Consider the following 15,962-nt stretch of genomic DNA (forward strand, 5'->3'; position numbering starts at 1 on the left):
CTGATAAGTAACCCTACAGCTCACATCATACTTAATGGTAACAGACTGAATATTTTCGCTCTAAGATGGGGAACAAAATAGGCTTTTTAAAATATAAAAAAGATAAGAAAGGAAAAAGCAAAGCTACTCCTATCACAGAAAGTATAATTGCCTATATAGAAAACTGTAAGGAACCTACAAAAATTTATGAAACTGTGAGTTTAATAATATTGTATGATTTAAGGTTAATACATAACAATTCCATTTTATTTCTCTATTGACAGTAAACAATTACAAACTGAAATGTTTTTAAAAATACCATCTATAATGAAATATTTAGATATAAATCTAACAAATCATGTACAGGATCTGTATTCTGGAAAGTACAAATGCTGATGAAAGCAATCAAAGACAATCTAATATAAAGGGGGAATACCATGTTCATGGACGGAAAGACTTAATATAGTCAAGATGTTAACTTTCCCAAAAGTGATCTATAACTCTTACTCAATACCAATAAAAATACTCGTGTTTTTTGTGGATATAGACAAGCCGGTTCTAAAAGTTACATGGCAAAACAGATGAGCCAAAACAACCCAAACAATTTTGAAAACCGATAAGGTCTCCCATACAGCTATAGGAATAAGACAGTGTGGCTTAGGCAACAGAACAAACACATGGGTCATATGGACAATACAAGGAGTCCAGGAAGAGAGAACACAAATACAGCCCAGTGATTTTGACCAAGGTACAAAGGCAGCTCAATAGAGAAAAGATAGTATTTTCAACAAATGGTGCTGGAACTGGAATCCATATGCAAAAGATGTTACACATAAATTAACTCAAAAGCATTCACAGATATAAAAAAGTCAAAGGTAACACTACAAAACTTCTAAGAGAAAACAGAAAAGGGGCACCTGTGTGGCTCCGTCGGTTAAGTGTCCGACTTCAGCTCAGGTCACGATCTCACGGTTCATGAGTTTCAGACCTGTGTTGGGCTCTGTGCTGACAGCTCAGAGCCTACAGCCTGCTTCAGATTCTGTGTCTCCCTCTCTCTCTGTCCCTACCCACTTGCACTGTCTCTCTTTTTCTCAAAAATAAACATTTAAAAAAATTTTTGTTAAAAAAGAGGAAACATAGAAGAAAAGTTTTGTGATCCATGTTAGGCAACAAACTCTTAGACACAACACCAAAATATAATAGGTTGAGAAATTGAACTTTATCCAAATTGAAACTTTTTTTTCTCTGTGAAAGACACTGAAGAGAAAGATAAACTAGAGTTCCTCAAAAGGTTATGATTTATCATATTACCCAGCAATACCACTTGGAGGTATTTACCCTAGAAAAATTAAAACTTAAGTTCACATAAAAACTTGTACATGACTATCTGTAGCAGCCTTATTCATACTTGTCAAAAACCAGACCAGGCTACATAATCCTTCAACAGATGCATAGACAAACGGTGGTACCTCCCCACAGTGCAACAGTGCTCAGCAATAAAAAGGGACCAGCTGTAGATACATACCACAACTTGGATGAATCTCAAAAGCGTCGATCATGCTGAGTGAAAGAAGCCAGTCTTACAAGGTTACACTGTGTGGTTCCAAGAAGAATTTTTTGTCTTTCTCAAAAAGACAAAGGCAGAGTCGTGGAAAGAGAGCAGTGGTTTTCAGGGACTACAGGTGGGTGAAGGGCGTGACAAGAGAGAGCTAGCTTATGCCCTTTTCTGGGACAGAGGACTGTCTTAAACCCTGACTGCCATGGTCACTGCATGAATTTATAGATTTTAAAACTCACAAATAACTGGTCAGTCTTCCTCTAGTATAATGTAAAAAAAAAAAAATTTAAAAATTGGACAAGACAGCATAATCCACAAACATGCAGACATGCACATGACATATACGGGTGGGGTGGCTGGCATACTGGGTCTGACGAGAGCGTTCTCAGGATGGTCATCTCTGGAGTTTCTTAGAAGCCAGTGATGCCAAACTACGCTGAAGCTGTGTGTTCTGTGCTTTGGGCACAGCGAGGTTGCAGAAGGGGAGCCTAGATACCTCCTCTTCCAATATTCCCTTCATCGTGGCCCTGACACTGAGACTGTGTGGGTGGAACGTGAGCATCAGGACCTTCGCTCTTTGCTCCCCCGGAGGCTCATGCTCTTGCCCCCACCTGTCCCCACAGATGGTATTAAAACAATAACCCAAACAATGCAAGCAGATGTCATTGCTTTAAACACATTCAGGATCTGAATTTAACTAGCCTTCAAAACAAAAACTAAAATGTGTGTTCTCATTTTCTTACTGCTTCAATTGCTTAAAGCATGCACAAGAATTCCAGAACAAAAAATTGTCAACACTTTTCCTCCTTCTTCAGAAGGCATTTTCCGGCAATGATTTTGGTTGCTTCTTTCCTTTGGGAAAGTAATCAAACACTCTTACTTTTGTTTTGTACGTCTCTGACTAATTTGAACCATTAGTTCACCGCTGAAGATTTATGACGTTGCCAGCTGCCGGTTTATTTCACTTTATTTTTTACACGTCCCTGGCAATAAAAATAGCCATAAGACAGTGGAAGAAAGAGCAGGCCAAAGCCACCTTCTATGAGCTGACAGCTTTCTGCCATGAGCAGATGATAAGGGGATGAGCTCAAACAGGTAGTTTTAATTTGCTCTTCTTCCATGTGGGTGAATTTATTGATGATTTTATGGTCACCATTTGGTTTCAGGAGGGAAAAGACATCAAACAAAACTACTATGTAATAATCCCAGGGTTTGTTTTCTGTTTTTGCTTTCTCCCAGACGGTGTTCTGCCAGCACTGCTTAAAGTATACTTGCTTTGTTATCCGAAAACCAAATTTCAGAGAAACATGGAGGAGTCTCATTTTTTATGAACCTAAATGCTTTGGGGTTTGGCCATCTCATTCACCTGCAAATAAGACTATAAAAAGAAGGAGCGCCTGGGTGGCTCAGTCGGTTAAGTGTCTGACTTTGACTCAGGTCATGATCTCGTGGTCTGTGGGTTCGAGCTCAGAGCCTGGAGCCTGCCCAGATTCTGTGTCTCCCTCTCTCTCTGTCCCTCTCCCACTTGCACTCTGTTTCTCTCTCTCTCAAAAATAAACAAATGTTAAAAAAATGTTTTTAAATGAAAATAAATATATTTTAAAAAGGCTAACAGGGCATTATTTTGCCCTGCGAGTTTTGAACAGAACCCTGGCCAGAGCTCTGGATGAGAGTTTAGCACAAGGCCTTTGGTGACAACAGCAGAAAGGTGGGACACTTCGAGCTGGGGCTGGCTTGTGCACAACTTGCATCATCTCCTGAGACCATGGCTTTCTATTCACATACTTATTCTTATGCGGGGATTTTTTTCCCCCCTTTACTTCTCAAGGTGTCTTGATTGTATTTTCTTCCATTCTTTTGAGTACTCAGTGAGGCACGTGGGGCAGAAAATATTGCATCAGCTCTGCAGAGGAAGTGGTGTGCCTGAGGCTAGGTTGGATCCACCAAGGCTGAGCTGCAGGACCACCAACGGGCTGCTCCCGCTTTTCCAGCACGGTCTCCAGAGTTCAGGGCCTTGCAACTCAGAACCACCAGGGTGGCTCAGGTGCCCTGCTAAAGGGATATCCTGGTTCCCTGGCACTGCTGATCGACCGTGGCTCCTGGGCTCCGGCTAATCTGTGTCCAGCACGTACTGGGACAGGGGCCGAACAGCAGAGACTGTCTGAAAAGGTGCTATCATGTTGTATATGCAGCCAAAGGGACTCTTTCTTTCTTTCTTTCTTCTCTTTAATGTTTGTTTATTTTTGAGAGACAGAAAGAGAGCATGAGTGGGGGAGGGGCAAAGAGAGAGAATCCCAGACAGGCTCAGTGCAGAGCCCAATGTGGGGTTTGATCTCATGAACTCCAAGATGATCACCTGAGGAGGAATCAAGAGTCATATGCTCAACCGACTGAGCCACCCAAGCACCCCAGGGACTTTCTACGTCTAGGGTGCTGGCAGGCCTGGAAGCCAAAATGAGCCAAATTAAGTATCACTTGGGACCATTTAGTCATACAGACTGTATAAACATTAGAAAAGCACAAGAAAAAAAGGAAAACCCTTCATACTTCCATTTGTAATAACCTGATGACATTTTACTTGGAAACATATCATTAATACTACTTAGAGATGGCTCCCAAAATGTGTTCTAAAGTTTAATACTCTTATGAAAAATTACTTCCTTAATGAAGTTACTTACCCACCCCCTCAGGTTTTCATGGCAAAGCCGGATACCTATCAGCGGGTTGCTAAGCGAAGCCACAGGATGTAATTTAATACATCCTAATCACGTTTGGTACACAGAGGTTTCAAATGGCCCTATTAAGACGTGGTGCCAGGCTACTGTGTCTGTGTCCAAGAAGCAGACAGTCTGTTTGGCAAAAGGCCCTTGGGGCGCAAGCTGGAAATCTTATTAGTAAAGATCTCTAAGCACACAATATCCATCTCTTCTCAGTCCTGACTTAGCTCTTAAACAACAAGCCCAGAAAATAAGCTCTGGGTAATGGCCCAGGACATGGATCTAGACTATCTATGCCTCTCAGGTCCTGGAGATCAGTGACCAGAGAGGGCAGGTGACAGATGACTGTGTCTGGTTTCCACTGGAATCTTCTCAGCATGGCTGACAAGAACCGAAAAACACAGAGTCCCTGGCTTCACACAGGCAGCCTTCAGATGAGGCATTCTCAATTAGGGCGCATTTTGCCTCCAACGGATGTCTGAAAAAGTGTGGAGACATTTTTGGTGGTCACTGCTGGGGTGGTATCACTGGCACGTTGTAGGTGGAGGCGAGAGCTGCCGCTAACATCCTACAATGGAGGGGACACCCCCACAATAAAGAACCATCCCATCTGGAATGTCAGTAGTAACACGGTTGAGAAACACTGTTTAGATAAAAACTGGTGGTGAAAAATGTGCAAGTTCATGTGTGATCGTGACTCAGGATGCATGTAATGAGCTCATGTAACACAATGAACTCCCAGGCAGCATCAGCAGGGACTTATTTCTATGGCTGTTCCCTCCCACCATAAACCCTTCCACACATCAGCTACCTCTCTGGGGCCACACCACAGGCAGCACTGTGAGGTGGGCTGTGCTGCTCCACAGGGCCCCTCATCACCTTTCAGATTCCTTTTTGTTCTTTCTGTCATGTGAGTCCCGGCACAGAATGCCCTCCATCCCCAAGGCACAGGGTCTGCACTTCAGACTCAGACTTCAACAGTATGAATGAAGAGCCCGGAGACAGACTGACTCTGGGACTCTCTCACGGTTATGATGGGGAACATAATAGCTGTACTGCCTGAGAATCTACGGAGAGCACCCGGCTTGTGCCTGGCCCACAGGAAGAAAGCTACGGAAGTCAAGTTTAGTGCTGTGGTGTTGTTCCCCTGGCCATCATCAACACTACTGTTGCTGGTATTGTTCCTTCCTGGATCAAAAAGATACTCAACAGGGCACCTGAGTGGCTCATCAGTTAAGCGTCTGACTTTGGCCTGGGTCATGATCTTGCGGTTGGTGAGTTCAAGCCCTATGTCGGGCTCCATGCTGACAGTGCAGAGCCCACTTTAGATCCTTTGTCTCTCTCAGGACCCCCCCTCGTTCCCTCTCTCTCAAAAATAAACAAACATTTAAAAAAAAAAAAAAGCAGGTACTCATCTGGAAAACAGTTAGAAATAAAAGTGATTTGAGTTATTCTAAAATCTACAATAATAAGTAACTTGTACCTGAAACTTTCCCTACCTGAGGAGAGCTACATTTCAGGAAAGAACAAAGGCAAAACCCAAAGGAATCAATCTCTCCTGATGGACTTTCAAGTTCTCATGACAAGAAGGGGAAATATTTTTAAAAGGGGAAGCTGTCATTTTTTCCTTCAATCAGGCTGGCTCTGGCTGCATCTGAAGCCTCTCTTTGTATGAATCTGAAACTTTTGCAATCTCCGAAAGACACTGTTAAGTAAATAGGACGGCTGGAATGTGTGCTAGGGCCCTCCACGTAGTTTGTTCTAGATGAAAGACACGCTGTGCTTGGTTCATCCAGGTTGGCAGCCCCCATCTGCCTGGTGGCCAGCCAATGCCCTTCTCCTCCCTCACTTCTCCGGGGGCCACAGAGAGAGGGCTGCCTCACACTGAGGCCTGGCCTGCTTCCTTCTCACTGTCCAGTAGCTGCCTCCATTTCCTTCTCTGTGTTTGCTTGCTGTCACCTGCTCTCTCTCCTTTATACCCCTGCCTCAGTCAGCCACATGTCCTCACTCCCTGGCTGCCCGCCTAGACACATTCACCTGCTCTGCTGCCTGGCCTGACTCCAGGGCTCCGGAGTCTGTTTCCAGCCAGAAGGCAAATGCATGCCCCGCTTTGTACCTGGCTCCAGGAAGAGAGCATGTGTCTGTTTCTCAGTGGACAGCTGCTTAGGTCTTGTACTGGTTTCCTAGAGTTGCCATACAAAATACTACAAACTGGGTGGTTCAGAACAACAGAATTCTCTTGGTTTAAGAGACTACAAATCTGATACCAAGGTGTCAGCAGAGCAATGTTCTCTCTGAAGGCCTAAGGGAGGGATTCTTCCTCACCTCTTCCCAGTTTCTGGTAGTTGCAGGTGGCCCTTGGTGTCCCTCGACTTGTAAACACATCACTCCCATGTCTACCTCAGTCATCACACAGCAGTCTGTTCTGCATGTGTCCTTGTGTGTGCTCTGTCTTCACGGAATGGCATTCCCCTCTGTGTGTCCCTGTCCAAGCTTCCCTCCTCTGATAAGGACATTAGTCACTGGAGGAGGGCCCACCCTAATTGAATATGACTTTATCTCAATTTTATCTGCCAAGACCCTATTTCCATATAAGGTCACATTCTGAGTTTGTGGGTGGACATGGATTTTGAAGGGATCCTACTAACCCAGTATAAGCCTCTAGGAGCACAGTTTTTCTTGGGGGCATGAGGGAGCTCCTCTTTCCAAAGCACATAGGCATCCCTGGCCCACTGGGCTCAGACCCACTTGGCCCCAAGGGCTCCACTGCCCCTTCCCACACTCGGGGCCATGGGTGAGCCTGGCACCATGGCCCAGGGCCTTTCCTCACTGTCTGGGGCTCACTCGCCCTCTTAAGCCGGTCTTCACTGGTCCCATCCACTCTCCAGCCCTCAGATGAGGCTGTGCACCAATGAGCCCCAACTACGGAAGGCTTTAGTGGGATCTGGGGCTCCTGTCAACAGGAGGATGGAGCAGGGGTCACCCAACCCCACAGTGCAACATCCTCACACCCCCGCGGTGACCCAGCGGGCCCCAGGCTCTGCCGCCCATCTGGCGGAATCTGCATGCTGGGTCCCTCACTCCCCTCACTTGTTCTCCATTATTAGAATATGAGCTTTAACTTGCTGCAAAGTGGCAGTAGCCCACGGTGGAGGCAGAACGGGGCCTGGCTGAAGAGCACTGAGCCCAGCAGACCGTGTAGTCACAGCCAGCGACCCACCTCTCCACTGCTGCCATCCGGATCAACAACTGCTACAGGGGAGGTGGTATGGGTTCCCCAGCATATGACACAAAACCTATCTCTACACATATCAGTGAGCACCAAGGCAGAAAAAGAGCCATTCACATGGATGTGAGCACACACTGAAATCCCTACTTGTGAAAGTACTTGCTCGTTAAGCTTGTTTGGTTGGCAAGGACATGAAAGAAGACCCTCCTAGCCTCCTGGGGTTATCCTAGTCTTCTTCTGGGCCGAGGTAGGCGAGCATGGTCAGAAAGCAGGCAGCAAATGAACCAGACAATGAGGATCACTGAACTTCATAGGCCAAGTGGGGTTTCCCCCCACAACCCAGAAGTTAAAAAAATGTGCAAATTATTAACATTATTCAGAGTTTGGCTGAAACAGAAAAATGGCAAGGCACCCTGTGGAGAAAGTCATATTGGACACAGTAATGCTTTACATATGGGACATGTTAACAGAGCACAAATAATGCTTGATAGAGCTTCTCTTACCTCAATTCCTTCTTTGTTTAAGGCGTATTCATCGAAATTCAAAATGGCTATCTTAATCGTCCTCGGAGGGGGCAGCACTGTCAGACCGATATTAATAGCATTGCTCCTCTTGGGGTCCAGGACGATGACCTCCTGCCTTTTTCCATCTGCAGCAGTTTTCTTGGTGATAAAATAAGGAGAATCCAAGATTAATGCATCATCTTTGGTCCTTTCTGTGTTTCATTATCAAAAGCAAACTCACTACTTATTTAGAGATGAAAACAAATGGCCCCGATTCAGCTCAGGGAAGGACTGGCTACTGCTCAGCACAGAAGAAAGAGATCAGGGATTAGTTCTGAGAAGCCGCCAAGCATGGGTCAGCAATGGAACTTCGCGAGTCAGACACATTACAAAATAAAATTGATTTTCCTTCAATTGGGAAAAATGTGATATTTGGCAAGAAAAAAAAACAACCTGTTTTTTTCCACAGAGGCCGTGGAAACAGAGCTAAAACCTCTCAAAGTTCCCTTCCTGCAGGCTGCAAGGTGTCGGAATGCGCCTTGGTTGGCCTTAGCCCACGTGGTACATGCGGAGAAGACGGGAGTGGCAAGGAGAATCCAGCGTCGCTGGCGGGGCAGCCCCCTGCATCCCTGGCCACACTGTCTCAGGGAAGTCTCTCACCATTTAAACATCCTGTGCTCCTTCTAGCAGAGCACCTGCCACACTTAGACATCTGGCAGCTGAGAAGGGGCCTTATGTGGAAGGAAAGCAAAAGAGAACCTGCTGAAGAAAAATGGGGGATGAATTGGCCCAGAGGCCAAAGACGGGGACAGGGAACAAGTGTCCAGGTCTCCTCACAGAGCCCTTGTGCATGTGGCTTCCCTGCTGGCCTGGGTGCTCCTTGGGGGCAGGCTCTGGGCTGGCACATGACCAGAGTTTACCAAGTATGAGAGGCGATAAGCCAACCTGTGTCCAGAGTCGAGATGACAAAGCCTCCAGCCCTCAGCTCTCGGGAAGGGCGGGTGGCGATGGAAGAAAGTGGAGATGTGGCAGCTCAGCCAGCACCCTGTGTGTGCTCAGATTTCCCTGGAGACAAACAGAGCTGGAAGGATGACTATTTTCACCTGTGTAACAAGCCGAAGCCCAGGACGATAATGATGAACAAGCCACAAGGGATGTCCTTGAAGGAAAAGACACATTCAGCACGGTGGTGGGTGTGCTCCCTGTGGGAAAGGGCTCAGTGGCATGGTAATTAATTTAGCTGGTGGTGGAGGAGGTCAGGGTCTCAAGGAGCTGACACTTGGCCTGGGCCCTAAGGAATGTCTAGGGGAGAGCCTGGAGCTGGGGAGTGAAGATAAGGAGACAAGAAGTGGCTTTGCCTAGCTTGCTGGGAACTTCCAGGGATGGAGCAGGAGGTCTGGGGGCCATATGCAGGGGACCTCAGGAACCAGCTGCTCCAATTCTGCTACACGCAGGCCCCCGCCGAGTGGCTGATGCTGCCCTCAGTCTCCTGCACCAAGGCCCTCCCTACTGGCTGGGCCTTCGAGCAGCTGAGCTTTCTGAAGAAGCTGGCCTGCTTTAACACTGAAGGCTGCAAGCTGGCAAGGGGAAATGGACTGTGGTTCCTTAAGCCCTACTAAGCCCTTCCAAACTCAATTGCTAAAATTCTATTTTAAGTCCTTAACTATGCATTTGGGAATAAATTAAAATTTCCTCACGAAGACAATAACTGAAAGCATCCCCAGCTGTTTTGGAGCCTGGTGGCCCAGAAGAACAATTCTTGTGGGTGTGATCAGGTCTGAATGCCCAGGGACATGTGGCGTAGAAGCATTCCACTCTGCAGGGCAAGCTTATCTGCTATTATTTAATCAAGTAAGCTTATTTGGAGCCCCTGAAATTCAGCTTTCAAATCTAACACACTATTTTGTGTGTGGAAAACTAAGAAGGAATGAGAAAAGGTTTGGCAAAATGCTGAGTACAGTCAACAAAGAGGGATGCCAGGACACGAGGCCTGAAGATGCTACAGCAGACACCCTGTGAGCATAAGGAGGGCAGCACAGGTGGCAGAAGGAGCTGGGACCTGGCATTGCAGAGCCAACTACCCATAGGCAGGCTCCAGTACAGGAGATATTTCCTGGAAGGCAGGGATTCCCTGGGAATCATTAGCCATTAGGCCTTCTTCTATTTAGCCCCTCTTTACTCCAAGAGCCTGGAAAAAGGACTCTGAGCAGACTCAGCCCAACCTAGCCTTTGTGCAAATGAGAAAAAGACTCCTTCCCTGAGAAGACACAGCCCCACGGCAGCCTGCACAGCACACAACCTGCACACACCTATGTGATGGCTCTGAGCAGGACATGTCCTTGTCTCCATTCCCAACAGAATTCAATTTATGCCAGTGAGCACATCCACACACTCCCCTACAAGTCAGGGAGAAGCAAGCCGCCGAGCATACTGAAATGACAGGGAGAGCTGTCCCCAAAGATGACTCCACGTGTTTTCAGAGCACTTTGACCCACTTGGTAAGGGAAAGAATAAGAATTAAGGTAATATCTGAAATGTAATTGTTCAATCTCTGGACATTGTCCAAAAGGTGTATTAAATGCTGTTCCTCATCACTAAAATGGACTCCACAGGAGGCTGCTGAGCACGCATGTGCCCTAGGGTCCGTTCTATCCAAGATGAAGGAAGGGGTCATAAGGGGATGTCTGACTCTCTCTTTCCCTTCCACAATAACCTAGAGCAGTACCTGCAAGGGTGAGCCAAAGTTCTCTGTGCCCAGGAGCACATGTCTGTGCTGCAGGATTAGCAGTCGTCAAATTTGATCCATTTTAATGGTCTTTCTGTGATCAAAGTCCCAGATCAGCAAGTCTGACCTTCACCATGTCCTTCAAATGATCGTGTGACACAGTAACAGTTTGTAGGCCTCTAGGTCTTAAAGAAGATTGGTTCTAGAGAGTAGACACCATCCTAGGAAGCTGATCACTAGGTGAATCTGGGGCTGCAGGGAATGGTCACAGCCTTCCCCCTAAGCCTTAGTAGTTAGTAATAATCACTTAAATTGACTATCTCCTCTACGCTTCTCAAAAATCCTGTAACTCTCAGAGTCTTGGATGCTGCCTATTGAAAGCTGCTTCCTGAAGGGGCTCACTTCTGTCTTAGTGGAAGCTAGACCTTCAGTCTTCTTGCACAGCCTGGGAGAAAGGAGTTGAATTGCCTTAGTGACCTCCTTCCTGACCCTTTTGCAAGGTCTCTGCTCACCTTTACAGCATCTCTTTCCATAGAGGGTAACCTCTTCTCTAACCAGTTTGGGACTTTATACCGCCTCCCCTCTCCTTACAATCTTCTTGGCTGAATCAGAAACAAAAACAGACAAAAGCCCTACATGGCATCCAAGACTGAAGCATTTCCCCAGAGACAGTATTTCTGGAAAGGCAATTGTTGGCACACTAGAGGATCCCTGATACTGGGACTTCAAAGGTGGTGCTATTCTGTATGCTGGGCATTACAGCCTGGTTCTGCTCAAGAGTTCAGCTTAACCAGGTTTTCTGGAAGCAAAGCAGAGCTTGGCTTCTTCCCAGGGTACCTCAACCCCTTAAAGAAACAAGTTCCTTTTCCCCTGAACACGTCTGGACATACTTGGAAAAGTGGCATGTACAGAGACAGCTCCACAGTGGTTTTCCCGACACTGCCTCACTACCACTCTTTTGCTGGGGCAACTATCTCACACCAGAGCCCACTGTTCCTATTTCACTTTCAGCCAAGTCCTAATCTAACATGCTATGCCCGAGCTTGGGCCCAAGGGAGCGTCCTTCTAGCAATCCTTTCTTCTCTGATAGTTCTTGAGACTCACTGAGATGGACAGAACTTTGGCTGATTGATCTTTTATCAAAAAGTAACAGAAACAAAATGGATTTCCAAGGATCACATGGACAGACTCAGAAGCCCTGAAAGGTAACTTCAGCTGGGATGTGACCATTCATGGCTGTGTGACTTTGGCAAGTCACCGGACCTCTCTGCACTTCAGTTTCCTCTCTGGCACATATCTTGCAAGGTTTGCTGTGAGCATGAAATGAGACAATGGATCTAAAGCAGCAAGAACAATGCCTGGCCCATGGTAGATACTACAGAGGTATTTGCTAGAGCTATCAGAAGAGCATTACTGGAATTAATACATGTAAGGTACTTATGACAATGCTTGAAACATACTGCCTTCTAAAAATTAGCTCTTAGCTATTTCACCACCAATGACTCCTTTTTATCATTTCTATTCAACTGACATTTTAAAAATATATGGTCTACCATGATGTATTTTTCATGACTAATGTATCTACCACATTTACTGATCAAAGACACCTACATAAATAAGAAGGTCACATCAGATCAGGGTTCGCACCCTGGAGAGTGATAATTCCAGAGGAAAGTATAGAGACTCAATATTCAATGTGGCCCATAAAGCTGCTTGCCGGGAATACGGACAGGACAACTTGCATGGGGCTTTCGGAATGACTGAAAATAGCTCATGGGTGTTTATTAGAGTCCGCACAGACCTCCAGGCGCATGGAATCCCGGCAAATGAGCATGCCTTGAATGGTACTAAAGATCTTGCAGAAAAGAATGTAGAGAACGTCTCAGTTTCTGTTTTTAACAAAGAGAATATCATGGTGATCTCCACATGCCAAATTCCCTTCTGAGGTGAACAGACTGGTCTCTAGGCTAATTGAAAGGGGCAAAGGGGCATTCTGGAGAAAGAACAGGAGATTCTCCTTTTCCAGGAGACATGGCTGCCTCGATGACTGATGGCAGAATGGGTCAACACGAAGTCACTCATTACCACTAGCTGGGAGAAACTCAGTGTTATGTATCGGAGAAGGAAGCAGGCCTGATCAATCTCCTGACACCTTCTGAAGGAAAACCAGAAAATGTAGTTTATTTAGATCGAGGCACCACAGTGAGTGCACTAGAGAATCTTCAGTGGTACTGCTAAACCTCAGTGATGCCTGGGCATCATCCTCAGAGATTCTGATCTCCTTGGTCTGGAGCAGGGCACAGGGACCACAGATGCTAAATGGCCTCTCACGCATCTAGAGAGACTGATTTAGACTTTTTGAAAGTTTAAAGGCTTTTGAGACAGAAATGCGGAGTAGAAAGTTGTTCTTTAAAGAGGAATGCAATTTAAAAACAGGAAGCAAAAGGGAGGGATCAGAGAACATTTCTTAAAATAGAAAAACACTAACAGGGTCCCCCTGCCCATTCTAAGAGACAACAAGGACTAGTCCTGTCATTTTTATGAATGATGTAGGATCAAGTCCCCACAGCAACAGACAATGCAGGGAGTTTTTATTGATGTTAAAACAGGCCCGACACACCCAACAAATGCCAGGCTCATCCCAAGCACCAGGAGCTAAGCCGTCAGTTAGAGAGAAACAGTCTTTCCAGACTCAGGGGCAAAGCAGCTTGGGAGGCTCCGGGGTTGGGTGCAGCTGACTGCTGAAGACAGGGCCACACATCCTGCCACAGCTAACATCACACAACCACATCATGAGTGTGGTGCTTGCAGATAAAACAAAAAACCTGGCTCCACGTCTCCACATAGTCCTGGGGCTTCCGCCCATGGCACACCATGTGAGGAGGTCCAAGGTCCAGAGAAGGGCCATAGTGAAGGCAGAGACTTCCTCACGAGGTGACAGTATGAAATGAGAAGCACCTGTGGAGGCATGCTGTCTGGGCAGGTAGACAGGGCTTGTTTGCCAGGGTGCTGATGTGGCCCTGAAGGGTCACCCCTTCGAATTTTCAAAGACTGATTTTACTAGAAATAAAGGATGCCACCTTTAAACAGTGGATATTCAGTATATAGAACTTGCCACCCCAGAGGGTGCTGTGACTGAACGCAGAAACCAAGCTAAGGACGCGATTTATTATTAAATGAGCACCCCTAAGCTGGAAAGCACTCCCATGAAAGGCACCTCCTCTCAAAATGCTTCTCAGCATCGCGGTCACAGTCCCTGGGTCTGGCTCAGCAAGGCGCTGGCTTTGCAATGATAAATCATTCTTCCTCACTCCCCACTCGCTGCCAAAAGAGTGACACCACTGGTTATTTTCAAAACTGCCTGTTGAGAAAGTGACAATGACAATGAGGCCACAATACAGATGTCATAAAGATGTGACAACTATGGAATATTCCTAAGTCCTTGTAACAAGGGAGACTGAAACACATGGGCAAGCGTTAAGGCCACAACGACATCATCCAACTATGTCTGCATAAAGGCTGACAAACCTGTAGCTAGGAATAGAGTTTCTGAGGAATGTGCTAGAATAGGCTTGCCTTATCATGAAGCTTAGGGGAAAAAAGCATTAATTTCCCAGTTCTCCTTCAGCAGCCTTCCAGACTGAGGCCCGCTGCAAGACAGCTGCATTTCTGATGGTAATGGAGTGTGTCTAGTACCTTAACCAGAAGACCTCTGAGAGAGAAAGGGAGTGCTCTTAATAGATGCCGGGACAACAGGCATACAGCTGGGACAACCTGGAGACCCTAGATGTATGGTCACCCCACTGATGTCCCAAAATTGGGTTTGAGTTTCTGTATGATAGAATTCAGGTTTTCTGAGGGTGATGTTACAGAAAATAACATTTTGGTACGTCCTGAACTTGAGTATAAGGTAGGAAAACTCGATTCCCTTCTCGGGAGAATAAAATGGTTTGAGGTATGGGGGAGTCGACATGGAGTGTGGTGGTGTAAGGATCAATGCCTCCCTCCCTGGTGCCTCATTTTTCACTTTAAATCAATGGTGCACAACTTTGGTCGAGTCCCTGGGGAGCTTTTAAAAAATAACCCAGACTGGGGCTCACCCCAGACCAAATAATTCATCATTCTCTGAATTTTCTTAGAAAGTCACTGCGAATAGTTTCTGATATGTTTTGAAATGTCAGAGCAAAGCAAGTTGAAAAAATTTCTCTGAACCCATTTTGGAATTCCCATGATAAGCCTAGTGAGTCCAGGGGAGGAAAGCAGCACTGAGCCCTCAAAGGGGAGACCAATTCCCTTTCTTCTGGTTTTCTCTTCCACTCCACACCTGTCTTGGTCTGTCTATAACTCAGGTTATAAAAACTGCCTTTTGGGAGAAGGGACTTTGCCGCCCTTGATTAGGCATACAGGATGAAGGCTACTTCCTGGAGCTCCTCAGGATGATGTGAAGTCCGTGAGGGTACATCCCTATACTTCCCGGGGCTTTCTGCCTTGACATCATTCTCTGGGGTCACTCATATGATCTTCTGTGTGCTTCACCACATCTTAGACCAGCGGTAGAAACACAACATGATGAAACTTAGCAGAGGATCTCCGTCTTCCTCCACAAAACATAATTAAACTCATCTTACTAAAAAGCTAAATATATTTCCTGCTGAGAAAAACAGACCCAGTTCCAAAAATTATTTGGAATGGAAATATGAAAGCATATTTTCCTGTTCTTATTTCCATTAAGTGGTCACCCAGCCTTGGATCTGGAACATGAATCTTTGTTTTGGGGGTGACCTGGATGGTCAGAGGCATGCTCTGGAAATCCCGTCTGGTATAAGTTTTCTGACAAAAACCAAAACCGATTCCCTTTGCTCTGTGTGGGCTTGTGAAGTCTATTTCATTTTCATTTCTTTGCTATTGTGTTTAATGAATAATGAATTAATTCACAAGCCAGAATTCAGAAATGGCTGTTTACAGCTGTGTTTTATGAAAATCACAGTCAAAGATTAGAAACAGAAGTCAAATTGGTTATATCTGCATTGATACCACACACATAAGGGATTCAATTCTCCAGTATGATGTATTTTAATCTTAATGTGCATTTTTACCTTTTGTAACATTTGTAAATTAGTTCCTGCTCACATTTCCTATCTCCTTCCACCCTGCCACCAAGAACAAAGGTATGGGTTCCTAGGTCCCACTGTAGAACATTCTGGAATCTGTTAGGTAAAATTTTCAATGTATTATTTTCTCTTATGGTCTC

At 45.8% G+C, this 15,962-nt stretch overlaps 1 protein-coding gene across 1 annotated transcript in view; it reads right to left on the bottom strand.

The window, feature by feature from the left end:
* The window catches only part of FHOD3 (formin homology 2 domain containing 3), a 403,414-nt gene that overhangs the window by 40,005 nt on the left and 347,447 nt on the right, over positions 1-15,962 (bottom strand). The window contains 1 exon segment of the mRNA XM_077753850.1: positions 7,987-8,145. Within this exon segment, the coding sequence (XP_077609976.1) occupies positions 7,987-8,145 (159 nt within the window).

Source organism: Crocuta crocuta, unplaced genomic scaffold (assembly GCF_008692635.1).
Source record: "Crocuta crocuta isolate KB4526 unplaced genomic scaffold, BGI_CrCroc_1.0 scaffold231, whole genome shotgun sequence".
NCBI lineage: Eukaryota > Metazoa > Chordata > Mammalia > Carnivora > Hyaenidae > Crocuta > Crocuta crocuta.